General features: G+C 57.5%; 1 protein-coding gene across 5 annotated transcripts in view; it reads left to right on the top strand.

The window, feature by feature from the left end:
• ARHGAP27 (Rho GTPase activating protein 27) overlaps positions 1–14,760 on the top strand; it is a 35,926-nt gene that overhangs the window by 5,278 nt on the left and 15,888 nt on the right. For 3 of the 5 annotated variants that reach the window (XR_011646904.1, XM_058284376.2, XM_071210710.1), the window contains exons 3-7: positions 12,965–13,363; positions 13,563–13,748; positions 14,018–14,098; positions 14,172–14,255; positions 14,603–14,670. Coding sequence is in view for 4 of the 5 variants with exons in the window: in XM_058284376.2 (XP_058140359.1) it covers positions 12,965–13,363; positions 13,563–13,748; positions 14,018–14,098; positions 14,172–14,255; positions 14,603–14,670 (818 nt within the window). In the remaining variant the exon portion in view is untranslated. Of the gene's footprint in view, positions 1–9,486; positions 9,662–12,964; positions 13,364–13,562; positions 13,749–14,017; positions 14,099–14,171; positions 14,256–14,602; positions 14,671–14,760 lie in introns of those variants that run through there. The other 2 variants (XM_058284379.2, XM_058284377.2) reach the window with 2 other exon arrangements.

Genomic DNA, 14,760 nt, shown 5'->3' with positions numbered 1-14,760 from the left:
CTTCCCTCCGCTCCTCCCGGTCCGGTCCGTTCACTCATTCATTAAGGATGATTTGATTGAACACCTGCCAAGCGCCGGGTGCTCCTGGGCATGCAAAGGTGAAGGAGGTGCAGGTGCAGCCTGAGAGGGAGGGGCTCTGCCCAGCATGGCACCGGTGCCTGCAGACCTGGGAGCTGAGGGGAAGTGTCGGGAAGAAAGATGGTTACAGGAAGGTCAAGTTACATAAGGGCCTTGAAATATTTATCTGAAGCGTCTCCAGGTCAGCGGCGCCCCCACCAGGAGCTGGTCGAGGGGGCTTGCTGAAGCAGGGAGGAAGGAAGACGAGCGTGTGGGTCTGTGGGAGACACTCCCAGAGGCCTGGCCGGGAAGGAGAGGCACTGTGGAAAGACACCATCTAGTCTCTGGCCAGAAGGGGCTCACGGGCCCCTGGGCTCCCCTCAGGGCCTTGGACACCAGGCTGTCCCCGAGCAGGTGAGCAGGCAGGCATCGGTACCGCCATGTGATGACCCGGGTGCAAACAGGTCCAGAGAGGTTTGGTGACTAGCCCAAGGCCCCTCAGCTAGGAGGCGGCTGTGTGCAGCTCAGCCCCAGCCTCTAGCCGCCTCACTCTGGCCACCAGGCACAGTGCCAACCTGGTGGCCTTCAGGCTTGGTCACTCTATTCCCTCAGAAAGGACAATACCAGCTTCAGGTGAATAAGTGCTCGCTTTGCTGTGGGGAGTAGGGGACGTGAATTCCAAACCTTGACCGTGCTATCTGCAGCTGTAATCAGAGAATTAAGACATCCCAGAGAAAGCAGAAGCAAACGTTCTGAGGAGGAAGAGATGGAAGAGAGAGGGAGGTAAGCTGGGAGGGCTTCCTGGAGGAGGCAGCTCAGGGAAGCCAGGCAAAAGCAGGTGCAATGCAGAGGCCTCCAAGACTCCTCCCACATGGCTCAGGTCCCACCCCTGGGCAAGGGGACTTAGGGTGCGGTTACAATCCCAGGCCAGCTGGATCTGGACTGGAACCCGGTCTGGCACCAGGGCATTGGCCCCAGGGAGGAAAGAGTTACAGCCTGGGGCGGCCGCAGCTTCTTATGCAAACAGCCCGCGGCCCTCACCTGAGCTAGGAAACTCCGAGGTGGTGTCCTGGCCTGGTGCGGGCTGACAGGGGCCTGACGGAGCCCCAGGACCCAGGGCCCTGTTCCTCCTCATTCTTGGGAACTGTGAGTGACCCCTCGCCTGGATCGGGCCCCTGGAGCAGAAGGGGGTGGGCCCAGGCAGTGTTTCTGCTCTTTCCCCTCCCTCCCCCGCTTCCCACCTGCTCTTTCCCTGCACCCATTGGAAAACCCACCGGGTGACTTCCCGCCGCCGGGTGCCCCTCCCTCCTCCCTGGATTTCCCAGGCCTGGCACCCGCTTCCTAGGACAAACCCCAAGGGGCTGAGACGGAGATCAATGAACCGGCCTCAGAAAAGACCCGCCCACTCCGACGGGTCCCGGGGCCTTCTGGAAAGGGGCGTTAGTAAGAGAGGGGTGTTGAGAGCATGCTGACGGTCCAGGGGACCCCTGCTCCCAACCACCCCCCGCGCCAGCTAGGGCAGCGCCCGGGGAGGCCCAGCTGCTTCCTTCTCACCTGCCCTGACCCTTCCCTCTCATGACTCACCTGGAGCCACAGGAGCCCCGCTGCCCAGCCTCTCCCCTGGCTTGTGAGAGAGCTGGTGCCTGTTTATCCCCCTCCCACCCTGGCCCTACATTCCTGGCCACCAGCACCCTCTCTCCTGGGACGGGCCCCCCTGCCTCCCCGCTCCCTCTCTGAGGCAGCCCCGGCAGCCAGCCTCACTCTAGATCTCCTTCCTGGAGCGGTCTGTGCCCAGGGGTGGGAGGGAAGGAACAGGCATTCCGGAATGCCAGCGCTCAGTGGCAGAGCCCCAGGTGGTGACCAGCTGGTGGCCGCTGGCCAGGGTCAGGGTCACGCCAGAGTGCTGGGGAGATCTGACGTTGGGTCTGTGCCGGGGGAGCGAGGGGCCCGTTGCTCTTGGTTGTTGGGGTGGGGGTGGCCTGAGACCCAGGGCTCTCGCTGATTCTGCAGGCTGTTTCCAAATAGGGCCTTCCTGGTGCTGAGGGGACTTCCAGAGCTGGCCAAGGCCTGCGGGCTCCTGTGGCCCCCACCTGCCTGACTGGGGGACCACTGGGCGGCGGGGGGGGCGGGGAGGGCAGGGTCCCTCTCTAGGCCACCCTGTTTGTTCTGGAGCAGCACAGACTCCGGCCCAAAAGAGGAAACGGATCCCCCAGGCATCTTTCTTCCTTGTCTACACACTAGAGTGCTCCTGCGCCTTGTTTGAATATGTAAATTACTATTTCCTACCTTTAAAAGCAGTTTAACCCCATTTATCTGGATCAGGGAGGAAATTTCTCCCTAATTGGCATTTGGTTTCTTTCCATCCATTCCTCTTCCTCATGATTCCTCTTCCTCATGATTCTGTGCTGGGGACTCTAACAGACACAGGGGCAGCCCGGTGGCCTGAGGAACTGGCAGTTACCATGTGGAGTGGTGGAAGCATCTGCAAGGTGCTATGTGGGGGGCAGGGTGGAGAAGCCCCCTTCCCAAGATCTTGATTGGGAAGAGGGAAATCTGGGAATGCCTCCTGGAGGAGCGTGAAGTCAGAGGTAAATCCTAGAGGGTTCTACAGTTCAGCCTCCTGTAAACCCCGCTGGACCTGGTACCTTTTTAGCAACAGATCTTTTCTCATCAGTGCTAATTAGACTACTCAAGTTTTCCATCACCTCTCTAGTTAACTTTGGCAATTTTATTTATTTTTTAAGACTTATTTTTATTTATTTCTCTCCCCTTCCTCCCCCCCCCCCCAGTTGTCTGCTCTCTGTGTCCATTTGCTGTGCATTCTTCTGTGTCTGTTTGTCTCCCTTTTGTTGCATTATCTTACTGCATCAGCTCTCCGCAGGTGTGGGCCGTCAGCTCTCTGCGGGCACAGGCCAGCTTGCCTTCACGAGGAGGCCCTGGGACATGAACCCAGGGCCTCCCATGTGGTAGACGGCAGCCCAAGCAATTGAGCCACAGTCGCTTCCCTGTATTACACTTTTAATAGTTAATAGTTTTTGCTTTCATATTTAACTACAGTGCTGTCAGGAACATACAGATTTTGACTATTTATTCTGTCATCAAAAATTGTGCTAGGCAACCAATTCAATGTCCACATAGAAGAGGTGGCATTGGATTGGGAAAAGTGGACATGGTGGACGATGGGTATGGGGAAGGGCAGGAAGAGATGAGAGGTGGGGGCGTATTTGGGACGTGGAGCTGCCCTGGATGGCGCCTCGGGGGTGATCACCGGACATCGTGGATCCTCACAGGGCCCACTGGATGGAATGGAGGAGAGTATGGGCCATGATGTGGACCATTGTCTATGAGGTGCAGAGGTGCCCAAAGATGTACTTACCAAATCCAATGGATGTGTCATGATGATGGGAACGAGTGTTGTTGGGGGGGGAGAGGGGGGGTGGGGGGGTGGGGTTGAATGGGACCTCACATATATATTTTTAATGTAATATTATTACAAAGTCAATAAAAAAAAAAATAAATGTCAAAAAAAAAAAAATTGTGCTAGGGAGTGAATATAGTTCAAGTGTTTGAGCACCTGCTTCCCATATATGAGGTCCCGGGTTCAATTCCCAGTACCTTCTAAAAACAAACAAATGAAAGAACCAACTCTCACTGGGGAGTGATATAGCTCAGTGGTTGAGCACCTGCCTCCTATGTACGAGATTCTGTGTTCAATCCCCGGTACCTCCTTAAAAAGAAAAAAAAAATGTGCCTCTGTACCATTACCTGGTTCCCTTTTTATTGTTCAGTATTTTTAACCTTAAATTCCACCTTGTTTGTAATTAATGTGACCACTCCTGCTTTTCATTTTATTATTTTACTTGATATTTTATTTTATTGCACTTGTCTGCTATCTCTAAGTACCCTTTTATATTCAACATTAAAGTATATTTCTTCTATATATCATATATAGATATATATGTTTCACCCAAGTGGGCTTTGTCTTTTATGGGAGAATTCAATCTGTTCACATTTAGTTTAACAGCTGATAGACTGTATTTGATTTGATTCCTTTCAGTTTATTTTACATTTGTTGTTTTACTTTGTCATTTCTGATTTGAATGGGCTGTTATCAAACCCCCTTCTCCCCCTGGTAATCTGTTGTCCTGCTACACTCTTTCTTTTCTTTTCTTTTTTTAAGATTTATTTTTTATTTATTTTTCTCCCCACCTCCCCCACCCCGTTGTCTGCTCTCTGTGTCCATTTGCTGTGTGTTCTTCTGTGTCCACTTGCATTCAGCGGCACTGAGAATCTCTTGTCTCTTTTTGTTGCTTCATCTTGCTGTGTCTGCTCTCCGTGTATGGCGCCACTCCTGGGCAGGCTGCATTTTCTTCACACGGGGCAGCTCTCTTACTGGGCACGCTACTTGCACGTGGGGCTCCCCTATGCGGGGGACACCCCTGCGTGGCACAGCACCCCTGGCGCTTCAGCACTGTGCGAGGGCCAGCTCACCACATGGGTCAGGAGGCCCTGGGTTTGAACCTTGGACCTCCCATGTGGTAGGCGGACCCTCTATCAGTTGAGTCAAATCCTCTTCCCACACACTCTTTCATTTCATTAGTGGTTCCCCCTCCCCCTGCCTTTCCTGGGAATCCTAATCAAACACATTTTCTATAGTCCCTGCCTACCAGGGAATTCTTTTTCTCAGCACTCCCATCTGAAATTCACAGAACACTGTCAGTGGATTTCTTCTGATCATTGTTCGTTTTACTTTTTCTGCTTTGGAATTCCTTTCATTTGCGTTAGGTCTTCCCAGTGGATCCTGCCAGTTTCTTATCTTCTCGCTTTCTTTCTATCTTGATGTAGGTACTTTGTTCCAGGTCTGAAATGTTATTTCCACTTGGTCTTCTAGGCCCCAATTTGAATCTGAAGAGTGAATAGCTCCTTCAGTTCATATAGGGATATATTTTTTTAAGTTCTAAAGCAATTCTTTGTGTGTGTGTGTTTTCCTTGAATATCCCTAAGGATTCTTATTTTTTGTTCAAATTATAATTTTATTTTCCAGCAGCTCTATCTCATCTTTTTCCCAGTTAGAAAATATATTTCTATGATTAAAAAATCAAAGCCATATAAAAATTATATAATAAAATATCTTGTACACATCCATGCGTCCATGCCCTGTTCACCATCAGTTCAAAAGCCACCACTTTATTTGTTCTTCCTCTGTCTTTCCAGAGTTTTCCTTTATGTAAATCTGAACTAGTGTAATTACATATTTGGTTACCTGGTTTTCTGTCTCACTTACACAAAGGTAGCATGCTGTACAAACTGTCCTGCACCTTGTTTATTTTTTGCCTTTTTGATCTAACAATGTATCTTGGAGCTGGTGCATAGAAAGTGTCCCTACCCGGATGTATTCATTTAGCCAGTCCCCGTTGATGGACACTTGGATTGTCTCCCATCTTTTGCTATTACAACAATGCTGTAATGAATCATCTTTTGTACACGTGCAGGTAAATATAGAATAAATCCAGAATTAGTATTTCTGAGTCAAAGGATCAATCATAGCTACTTGGTAGGTTTTGCCAAATTGCCATCCATGGGACTTACAGCACTTTGCTTTCCCACCTCTTTCCCCACAGCCTTGTCAACTGAGTGTCCTCAAGCTTTTGTTTATGCCAATGTGGGGGGAAGGAGGAGGAACAAAACTGGGTGGAAAGGAAGGACATTTGGATTTGTTGCCGTAGCTTTTGAGGTCTAGTAGGACGTCAGGTGGGCATTTACGGTAGGCAGCTGATACGCGAGCCCAGAGGTGCTGGCGTGAGTTGTCAACCCAGAGCTGGTCACGGGAACCATGGGATTGGTTATGCTTTCCCAGGGGGCGCTGAGTGAGATGCAAAGACAAGACATCAAGCCCTGGAGATGGGCAGAGGGAATGGGGGCTGGGCCCAAAGGGCGGAGAAGGCGTGGTCAGAGGAAGAGGAGGAAACCTGAGGATTTCAAGGCATAAGTGCTGGAGAGAAGTGGGGCCAGGGAAGGGTGGACAGAGCGGGTCAAGTTTGCCGTGAACGTGGATGTGAGGATCTTCCTGAGCCGTGAGCTGGGAACCTGGGTGAGAGGACGGAGGGAAGGTGGGTGCACACACTGCTCCAGGAGCCTGGCTCCAAAAAGGCAGAGCAGGTGAGAAAGTAGTCTGTCAAGGAGGTTCGGGGCTGGCTGCAGGGGAGAATTTTTTCTTTTTAAGGTGGAGAGTCCTTGAGTTTGTTGAAATGCCAAAGGGACAGAGGCAGTCAGGAGGAGGAAGGGCTTGGAGAGTGGAGGTGAGGAGCCTTTGAGCAGGCGAGAGGCAGTGGGGCTCTCGGTGACTCAGACAGGAGGACCCCGTGCCCTCCAGAAGGGGGAGGGAAAGGGAATGGCAGTTGCAAGTGCAGATAGCCTGTGAGGGTGTGAGGGGTGGGTGGAAGGTGGGCACACTCCGGTGCTATTTCCCACCTCCCGGGCTCACACCCATGACCTCCGAGGGCTGCGCAGCGCTGTGCAGTTCTTTGACCCACCATTTCCAACTCCTGCCGGCCGAGCAGGCCCTTCTGGGGCTCTGCCAGCCTTATTCAGCGCACGGGGGGTGTGAGCTGGGAAATGGGCCCCACGCCAGATCCCACCCCACCCTTGAGGAGCAGGTCAAACAGGCAGCCCCAGGAGGTCACCCAGAGGCTGGGGGCAGAATCTGGCATCGCAGGCACCCAATCGAAACTCAAAAGCAGAAAAGCAGAAGTACAGCCCTGCTCGCTTCCCCGTGTCCCGGGGGGTGTAGGAACCCAGGACCCCGCTTGGCTCTTTCGCAGAAACCAGCCCTGGGTGGGGGGACAGAATGGCAGCCCCATTCCATGGATAAAGGCCCCCCAGATACAGGGTTTGCCCAGTGAGGAGCTGGGGCAGAGTCTACCCAAGAACCCAGGTTTGGGGACTCTGGCTCCATTCCTTTCCTTTCCTTCTGCTCAAGAAAAGAGTTTCAACTAAGACCATTATGTTTGGAATCTCACGCCACACCCAGGCAGGGAGATTGCCATTGACGCAGGTGCCTAAACTGGGCCACAAGTCACAATGCCCCAGAAGCCTTAAAAATATACTTTGCCCAGGCCCAATCACTGAGGTCAGTCTCGGGGCTGGGCCAGGCGTGGCTCCCCAGGATTCCGACGCTGACTGACCCAGACCTGCCCCACGTCCTGCGTTCCCCCTGCTCAAAGGTGGGTGCATAGATGGGGGTGGAGAGAGAGCCCTATTCTCCATTCTCGAGAAGGTCTGGGGTGGGACAGATGCCAGAACCTGCCGTGTGCAGTGTGCACACGCTGAGCTCCTTGAGGCAAAGGTGACAGCTCATTTCCACTCACCACTCCCCAGCCCTGGGGGCTCACAGTAGGCTCACTGAGCCCACAAAAGGACGTCCAGTGCTCCCTGAGCCTGTTCCTAGGCTCCACTTGCTAGTTTGGGGGCATTTCTTTGGCCTCTGGCTCCAGAAGCTGATAGAATTTTCTTTCCCATTGCACCTGCCCGTCTCAAGGCTTCCGTCTCAAGGCTTCCTGCGAGGGTTTGGAGAGAAGGGGTGCAGAGAAGGGTGGGGAGAGGGAGTGCATGCAGCTGGGCTGCTCTGGCCCCTCCCTGCCCCACCCACTCGCCTCTCGAGGCCTGGGGGTGTGGCTGAGGGGGGAGGAGCCCCTCCTGGGAGCAGCTGTGTTCCTCACCTCCGCTCCCTGGAGGAGGGGAAGCCCACGCAGGGTGGTGGATAGGCCCTGACCCTGCTCAGCACCCTGGGGCAGAGCCCATCAAGAGACCCCAGCCCTGGGGGCACGCCCTGGGGGAAAGGAAAGGAGTGAGCTGCTGGCTGCGGTGCTGGGTCCGGCCCCTACTCGGTGCTCGGGCCTGGCCTCTGCCACCCCGAGACCCTGCGGCTCTGTCCTCCGGCCGGGCGGGGCTCAGGACCTGACTTCCCACACCTGCCCCCCAGCCCGGCTGCTCCCGCTGGCTCAGAGGTGGCCCAGAGCTTCTCTTCTCTGGAATTACAGAGGCTGTCCTGTGCTCCGGGCCTGGCTCGGGCTCTCCCATCTGCAGCCCTGTCCCTCGGGGTGGGGGCGGTGTGATGTGTCACAAGGGTGAGTATGAGGGCTCCAGGCCTCAGTTTCCCTCCTGCTCTCTCCCCTTGCGGGGGATGGGGAGGTAGGCTGTCCCCGGGTTTCTGGCCTGCTGAGTCAGGGTGCAGGGGATGGGGTACAGGGACAGGGAGTGATCCTAAGCTTTTGAGGGCGCAGTAGCACCTCGGGCCCAGAATTGCTGTAGATGTCATCTCACCAAGTGTGTCACACCCCAAATCAACACCGTGCTGGATTCTACTTGGGTATCCCTATCCTGAGCCCAGAGTGGGTGCAAGAGAGGAGAATGTTTTGGCTGCAGGTGGTTGGGCAGCGTGCTGCCTGGTACCGGGGGCTGGCGAGGACACCTGTGAGGGGCAGCAAAGCCCAGATGGTTTCTCAGGGCTTGAGAAGGGGCCGCAGTTTCTCCCCCAGGACGTGCTGTACCCACTGCGCACGGCGGGGTCTGAACACCCACCTGCGTGAGGGGGTGAAGGGACGAGAGCCCGCCCAGATCTTAGCTGGAGAGGTGGGGGGGCTGGCTCCTGCCCCCTTCTCTGGGTCCTTGGTATTGGGTAGGGGCCCGCGGATGGAGGAGGGCATACGTGGGCCCGCGTGTGGCGTGGGCGTACATAGGCACAGTGTTGGGGGTGGAGGGAGCTCTGTGGCTGCACTGGGGTGGGGACAGGCCTATGTGGCCATGCGGGGGTGCGATGGTGTACTGGGCGCACAGGCGTGGGTGAGCACGTGGCTCTGGGGTGGTGAGGCTGGAGGCGGCCGCCCAGGCGGTCAGGCGGGCCGATAACCCTGTGGTCAGACTCTCCTGTCCTCTGCGTGGCTGGCGGAGACTAGACGCCGCCGGCCCTCTCCGGTGCCACATCGCCCAGACCACTTCCTCTCTGGAAACCTATCCTCTCCCTTTCCCGCCTGCCCGCCTCCCCCAAGCTTCCTCTTCCCCATCATTTCTTCCCTGGGCCTTAGGGGAGTCGCCGACCCGGTCACTCGCTGTCCTCTTTCTGCCCAGGAGTCACTCCAGGCCACGCCAGGCCAGGCCCCGAGGACGCGCTGTCTCTCCTGCCTGCCCCCATCTGTGCAGCGCCCCCCCGCCCGCCATGGGTCGGTCGTGCTCCTCTCTCTGTGGCTGGGTCTGGGATGCAGAACTCGTCTCAGGGCTGGTGGCCTGAGCGCTGAGTGGGGGAGCCAGTGGCGCCTCAGGAAGGACAAAAATACCCCTGACCTGAGGCACCCCAACCCCACCCCGCCACCTCTGTCTCAGGCAGCACTTCCGCAGCCCTGACAGGAAATGGGCTGGAGGCTCAGCCTCTCACCATCTTGAGGCAACTTCTTGTTTCCCTCTCGCCCGGTGCCAGCCCTGGGGTTGTGCCCCCTGGCTCCACGCCTCAGAGCTTCCCGGGGCTCCTTCCCAGCAGCTCAGAGGGGGCAGGATGGTGGACATGATTGCCAAGCTGACCAGGAGGCAGAGTCGGGCCCTGCGGGGGCAGGTAGGGGACCCTGGCTTTGGGGTGAGCTCCGCCTCTGACGGGGTGGTAGAGGGGCCTCTGGGGCAAGGGGCACCCGGGAGTCTCCATCCCCTAATCCTGCTAGGAGCTGAGTGAGCTGGAGTTTGGGGCAAGGGTCTTCTGGGGGTTGGGGACTTCTGCCCTCTTTCCTCCTCTGCAAGGGGCAGCAGGGGGTTGCTGAGAGTTGGTGGACAGTTGCGGGGATGGGGTGGGGGAGGCAGGGCCGCTACCTGCTTGTGCACAAAGGCAGGTGGTTGGAGACAATCACGAGCTGATAGGAAGTGCTGGGGGCTGCACAGCTGAGGCCCCTCTTGGCTCTGTCCTTGACCTGAGTTGAGGGGGCCACTTCCTCTTTCTCACTCAGTGTCCCTATGTCCCTAGGAAATGACTGGAGTCTGGGCCCCCAAGAGCCCTGGGTGCCCTAGTCAGACCCTGGTTCCTGGGCTGTCTCTGGGAGTTGGAGATGGGGGCGGCAGTCCCTGCTGCAAACAGGGCGCGTGCCCCCTGGAAGCTAGAGGGCGCGGAGGGACTGGCCCACCTGGCCCCAGGAGCAGGTCAGATCCTGGCTGAGGCTCTGAGGCTTTCCCGGAAAGTGCCTCTGTCTCTGCACCGTGTCGACTCCACAGAGAGTTCTAGAGTTTGCAGAGACCTCTGGGCTGCAACCCTGCCCCCCCCACTGGCCTCGAGCCTCCTAACGGGGGGGGGGGGGGGGGGGAGACTCCGCTTGCTCACCTCCAACAAAGGCCACTCAGGACCTCTTGAAGCAGCCTGCGCCTCCTCCAGGCAGCCCCAGTCCTCTTAGAACGTGCTTCCTGCAAAGGGGTGCTGCCCTGCCCTGTGAGGCCCCCCATCTGCCTTCTGGAGTCCCAAGGTCTGCCTCTCTCCCTGCTGACAGCCGTCACCCTGGGGACCTAAACGGCTCCCTGCAAATCTCCCTTCCTGCTGGGGTGCTTCCGAGTGTGAGATTCCCATCAGCTCCATTAGCCGGGGCCTCCCGGTGGAGCCACCCTCCAAAGGGCCCGGGAGCTCCAGGGACAGGGCCACGGCCTCAGTGGGCCCGGCTGGGTGGGTAGGAGGTGTTTCTGGTTCATCCTTCTTCCTTGGCCTCCATTCCTTCTCCCGGTTTCTGTGGCACAAACCCTGATTCCCAGGAAGTTCTTGCTCAAACCTAATTTGTCGCCTCGAGTGTGTGTTCGTGCTGCACTCCAGCGAGGTATTGGCTTGTGTTTTGGCAGAGCTGCTGTGTGCTGTGGGGCCCCAGACCTCCTGCCCGTTGGGGCGAAGAAGGTAGACTGGTGAGGGGACAGCTGTCCAACCACCCAGGCCCAGTACTGCCCTAACAGAGCAACAAGCAGGATGCTGGTGGCTTAGACCCCTCTCCGGAGGGAGACGGCCTCAGCCAGGAGAGGCTGTGAGCTGGGTGCCGCAGATGAGCTGGATTGGGCTAGGCAGGGAGCAGAGGAGGCAGGAAATGCCTTTGGTGTCTGGGGAAGGAGTCGCTGGTTGGCATACAGAGAGGCCACAGGAGGGCTGTCACGGGAGGAGAGAAAGGAGAAGTGGGGTGGAGGGTCCTGTCTCCACCACACAGGAGCTTGCAGGGGAGGCAGGAGTGAGAAACTGATAGGCTGGTGTCCCCAGCTCTCCCTGCCCCCCATCCTTTCTCAGCCACCCTGTTTAAATGACAACACCCCCTCTCCAACCAGGTTTTTGGCTTCCTCCTTTGTAGTTATCATCGTTGACATTATGGACATTTTCTTATCATCCTGGTTGTCTCCTTACCCCACGCCCCTCTTCCATATACACAGTTGGGCACTCCACTGTCAGCCCTGTGAGGGCAAGGTTTTGTGTCCATTTGTCCACTGCTGCATCCCCAGTACCTCGAACACTGCTTGGCACAGACCAGGCAAATCTTTGTGGGACAAATGAATATTTTTTTAGGTAACTGCCCCATGCCAGGCATTTTATCATGCCCAGGGACAGACCACCTTGTGCCAGGATGTGCTTCTCCTCTCGAGGAATTTACAGCTTAGGGAAGGTGTCATGGTCAACAGAGAAATTTACATGATTAAAAAAAAAAAAAAGGTTCGTTGTACAAAATTTTGAGGCTGCAGAATATTTTAGAGAAAACAACAACAAAAACGCTATAATCACACTGCCCACAGTTGACCTCTGTTAACGTTTTGGAGATGTTTTTTAAAACAGAAAATTGGAATTCTCTTAAGTTTATCATTTGGAAATCAGCTTTTCCCCTCGAACACGCATTCCTATAAAACACTGTCAATGCCCACATGCTATTCTGCTGCCTCGGTTTTCATCCTCTCCCTCCAGTGGGCTTAGGGTGCTGGGCTGGGTGTGTTGAGCACTTGGGAGGGAAAGGTCAAGTCACCTATCTTCACTGTGGGCAAGTATTTTTGGCCTTGAACCTGGCATGAATCAAGAGAAGTCAGCTGGTGAGAAAGGATGGGGTGGGGTGGGGCCTGAGCAGGCCTGGAGGAGACACCGGGGTGGAACTGGAGGGTGGGAACCGCCTGCAGCTCCATGCTACTGCAGCTTCAAGTTCAAGGCAAGGAGCGGGGCCTGGCAGGAAATAAGGGGGAAGCACCGGCATTGGACGGCCTCTTGTCCCCTCTTAAGTAAGGGCTTATACTTCGCCCTGCTGCCACCTGAAGTCACGAGGGTGTCAGGCAGGACAGCACTGCCACCAGGCTGAGGTGTGTGCCTGCACGCCCCCGGCCCTCTCCCCTTCTTACAAGGGGAGGGGCTGCGCCTTTCTTTGCCCTCCTTCACCCCTTCCTTCAGCCTCTGCTCTCTCCCTCCCTCTGTCCTTGTGCAGCGTTGGTTCTGAGGCCTGCACACCCTCAGCCGGACAGGGCCGGTGCTGACTGCAATCCAGAGCTTTCTGGGCTGGAGAACAGGAGGGGCCCCAGATGTGTACTCAGCTTTAGAAGGCAGCAAGGCCCTGCACCCTGCCACCTGAATGGGGCCCCCGAGAGGGAACAGGTCCAGGCAATTTCTGTTTCTGCCCCGCCCCTGACTCACCCCAGCGAGTGCACCTTGGACCTCTGTTACTGATATTTTATCATTGTTAATAATCAGTGCCATTGTCCCACGCATCTGGCATAATTTATAGGGCACTTTCAAGAACATTTCCTCATTCTCTCTTCACTACAATTTCCGGAGATGGAAGTAATGTCCCTTGCTGAAGGTCTGGCAGATGACAAGGGCCAGCACGCCTGGCGCCCTCCTGAACACAGCGTCTCTCGCCCCCCCCCCCCCGCCCCCCAGGTGGACGAGCCCCCGGAGCCCGTGTACGCCAACGTGGAGAGGCAGCCTGCAGCCCCTTCCCCGCGCGCCGCGCACCTCGGCCCACTGTGGGAGACGCACACGGATGCAGACAGCGGGCGGCCCTACTACTACAACCCGGACACGGGCGTGACCACCTGGGAGTCGCCCTTCGAGGCCGCCGAGGACGCGGCCAGCCCGGCCACCTCCCCCGCCTCGGTGGACAGCCGCGAGAGCGTCGAGGCCGAGTGGGGCCAGTACTGGGATGAGGAGAGCCACAGGGTGTTCTTCTACAACGCGCTGACCGGTGAGACGGCCTGGGAGGACAAGCCGGACGACGAGTGCGACGACGAGCTGGACATGCAGCCGAGCCCGAGCCCCTGCAGCCCCGGGGACATGCGGGTGAGGGGCGGGGCCTGGCTCGGAGGGGCGGGGCCTGGCTCGGGGCGGGGCCTGGCTCGGAGGGGCGGGGCCTGGCTCGGAGGGGCGGGGCCTGGCTCGGAGGGGCGGGGCCGGGAACGGGAACCGGAACGGGAACGGGGGCGGGGGGGGGGGGGGGCTGGCCTGGAGAGCCTCTGACGCCGCCCCCGGCTCCCTGCAGCCCCCCACCCCTGAGACCGACTACCCCGAGGTGCTGACCCGCTACCCCGAGGAGGATTATTCCCCAGTGGGCTCCTTCGGTGAGCCCCGCGCCGCCTCTCCCTTGGCCCCGCCCCCCGGCTGGTCTTGTCACGTCGGCGGCCCCGACGGGCAGATATGCTACACCAACCACTTCACCCAAGAACAGGTAGGAGTGGGCGGGCAGATGGGCCCAGCGCCCCCCGCCCTGCCCGTGCTCTCTGGACGGCGGCGGGGTTGCTCTCTCCAGCCCCCAACCTGCACTAACTGTTACCCCCTCACCAGGCTTGCTGTAACGTCCCCCCTCCCCTGAGCACTGCAAACTGCAGCACCTGCCCCTCCAAACTCCCTGGCGCTGCTTTAGACTCTGGCTGGAGGGGACTTTTTCCTGCCCTTTCATGGGGTGGGCTCGGGCCCTGACCATCCACCTCCCCACAGTGGGTGAGGTTGGAGGACCAGCAAGGAAACCCCTACTTCTACAACCCAGATGACTCCTCCGTGCAGTGGGAGCTGCCCCAGGTAACCACCTGGGGAAGGGAGAGTGCTGGGGGGAGAGGAGGGGCTCACACTTGACAGCGTCCTTCTTCCCTAGGTCCCTGTCCCGGCCCCTCGAAGGAGGCGCAAATCCAGCCAGGACAGTGACACCCCCGCGCAGGCCAGCCCCTCTGAGGAGAAGGTGAGGGAAGGAGCATATAGATCCTGGCAGGGGCCCCACAGAAGAAATGGAGGGTTCCCAGAGGTCCTGGGGGGTAGGAACTCTCTCCCTCACAGGTCCCAGCACTAGGCCAGGCTGAATGAACCCAGGAGGTTGGGTCCTCCCAGCCCAGAGATGGGCGAGGTTGAGAGCTGGGTAGAAATCACTCCTGCTGCTGCTTCTGAAGCAGGCACCCCTGCACCCCTGCCAGATGGCTGGGCCGGGGTGAAGAGGTCCCAGTGGAGACTCAGGCTGGCTGAGGGGAAGGCTAACCTCTGCCCCCTTGGCTCACCCCTCAACTGCCCCCTCTTTCCCCTTCTCTCCCTAAGATCAAGACCCTGGACAAGGCAGGTGTGCTCCATCGCACCAAGACGGTGGACAAGGGGAAGCGTCTGCGGTGAGAGCCTGTCCACACCCATCCCCGGGCAGACCCTAATAAGGAGGCTCACGGAGCCTTTCCTTTACACCAGGTCTCATGAATCCTCGT

Source organism: Dasypus novemcinctus, chromosome 21, assembly GCF_030445035.2.
Source record: "Dasypus novemcinctus isolate mDasNov1 chromosome 21, mDasNov1.1.hap2, whole genome shotgun sequence".
Lineage (NCBI taxonomy): Eukaryota > Metazoa > Chordata > Mammalia > Cingulata > Dasypodidae > Dasypus > Dasypus novemcinctus.
This window is presented reverse-complemented; position numbering and strand designations above follow the sequence as displayed.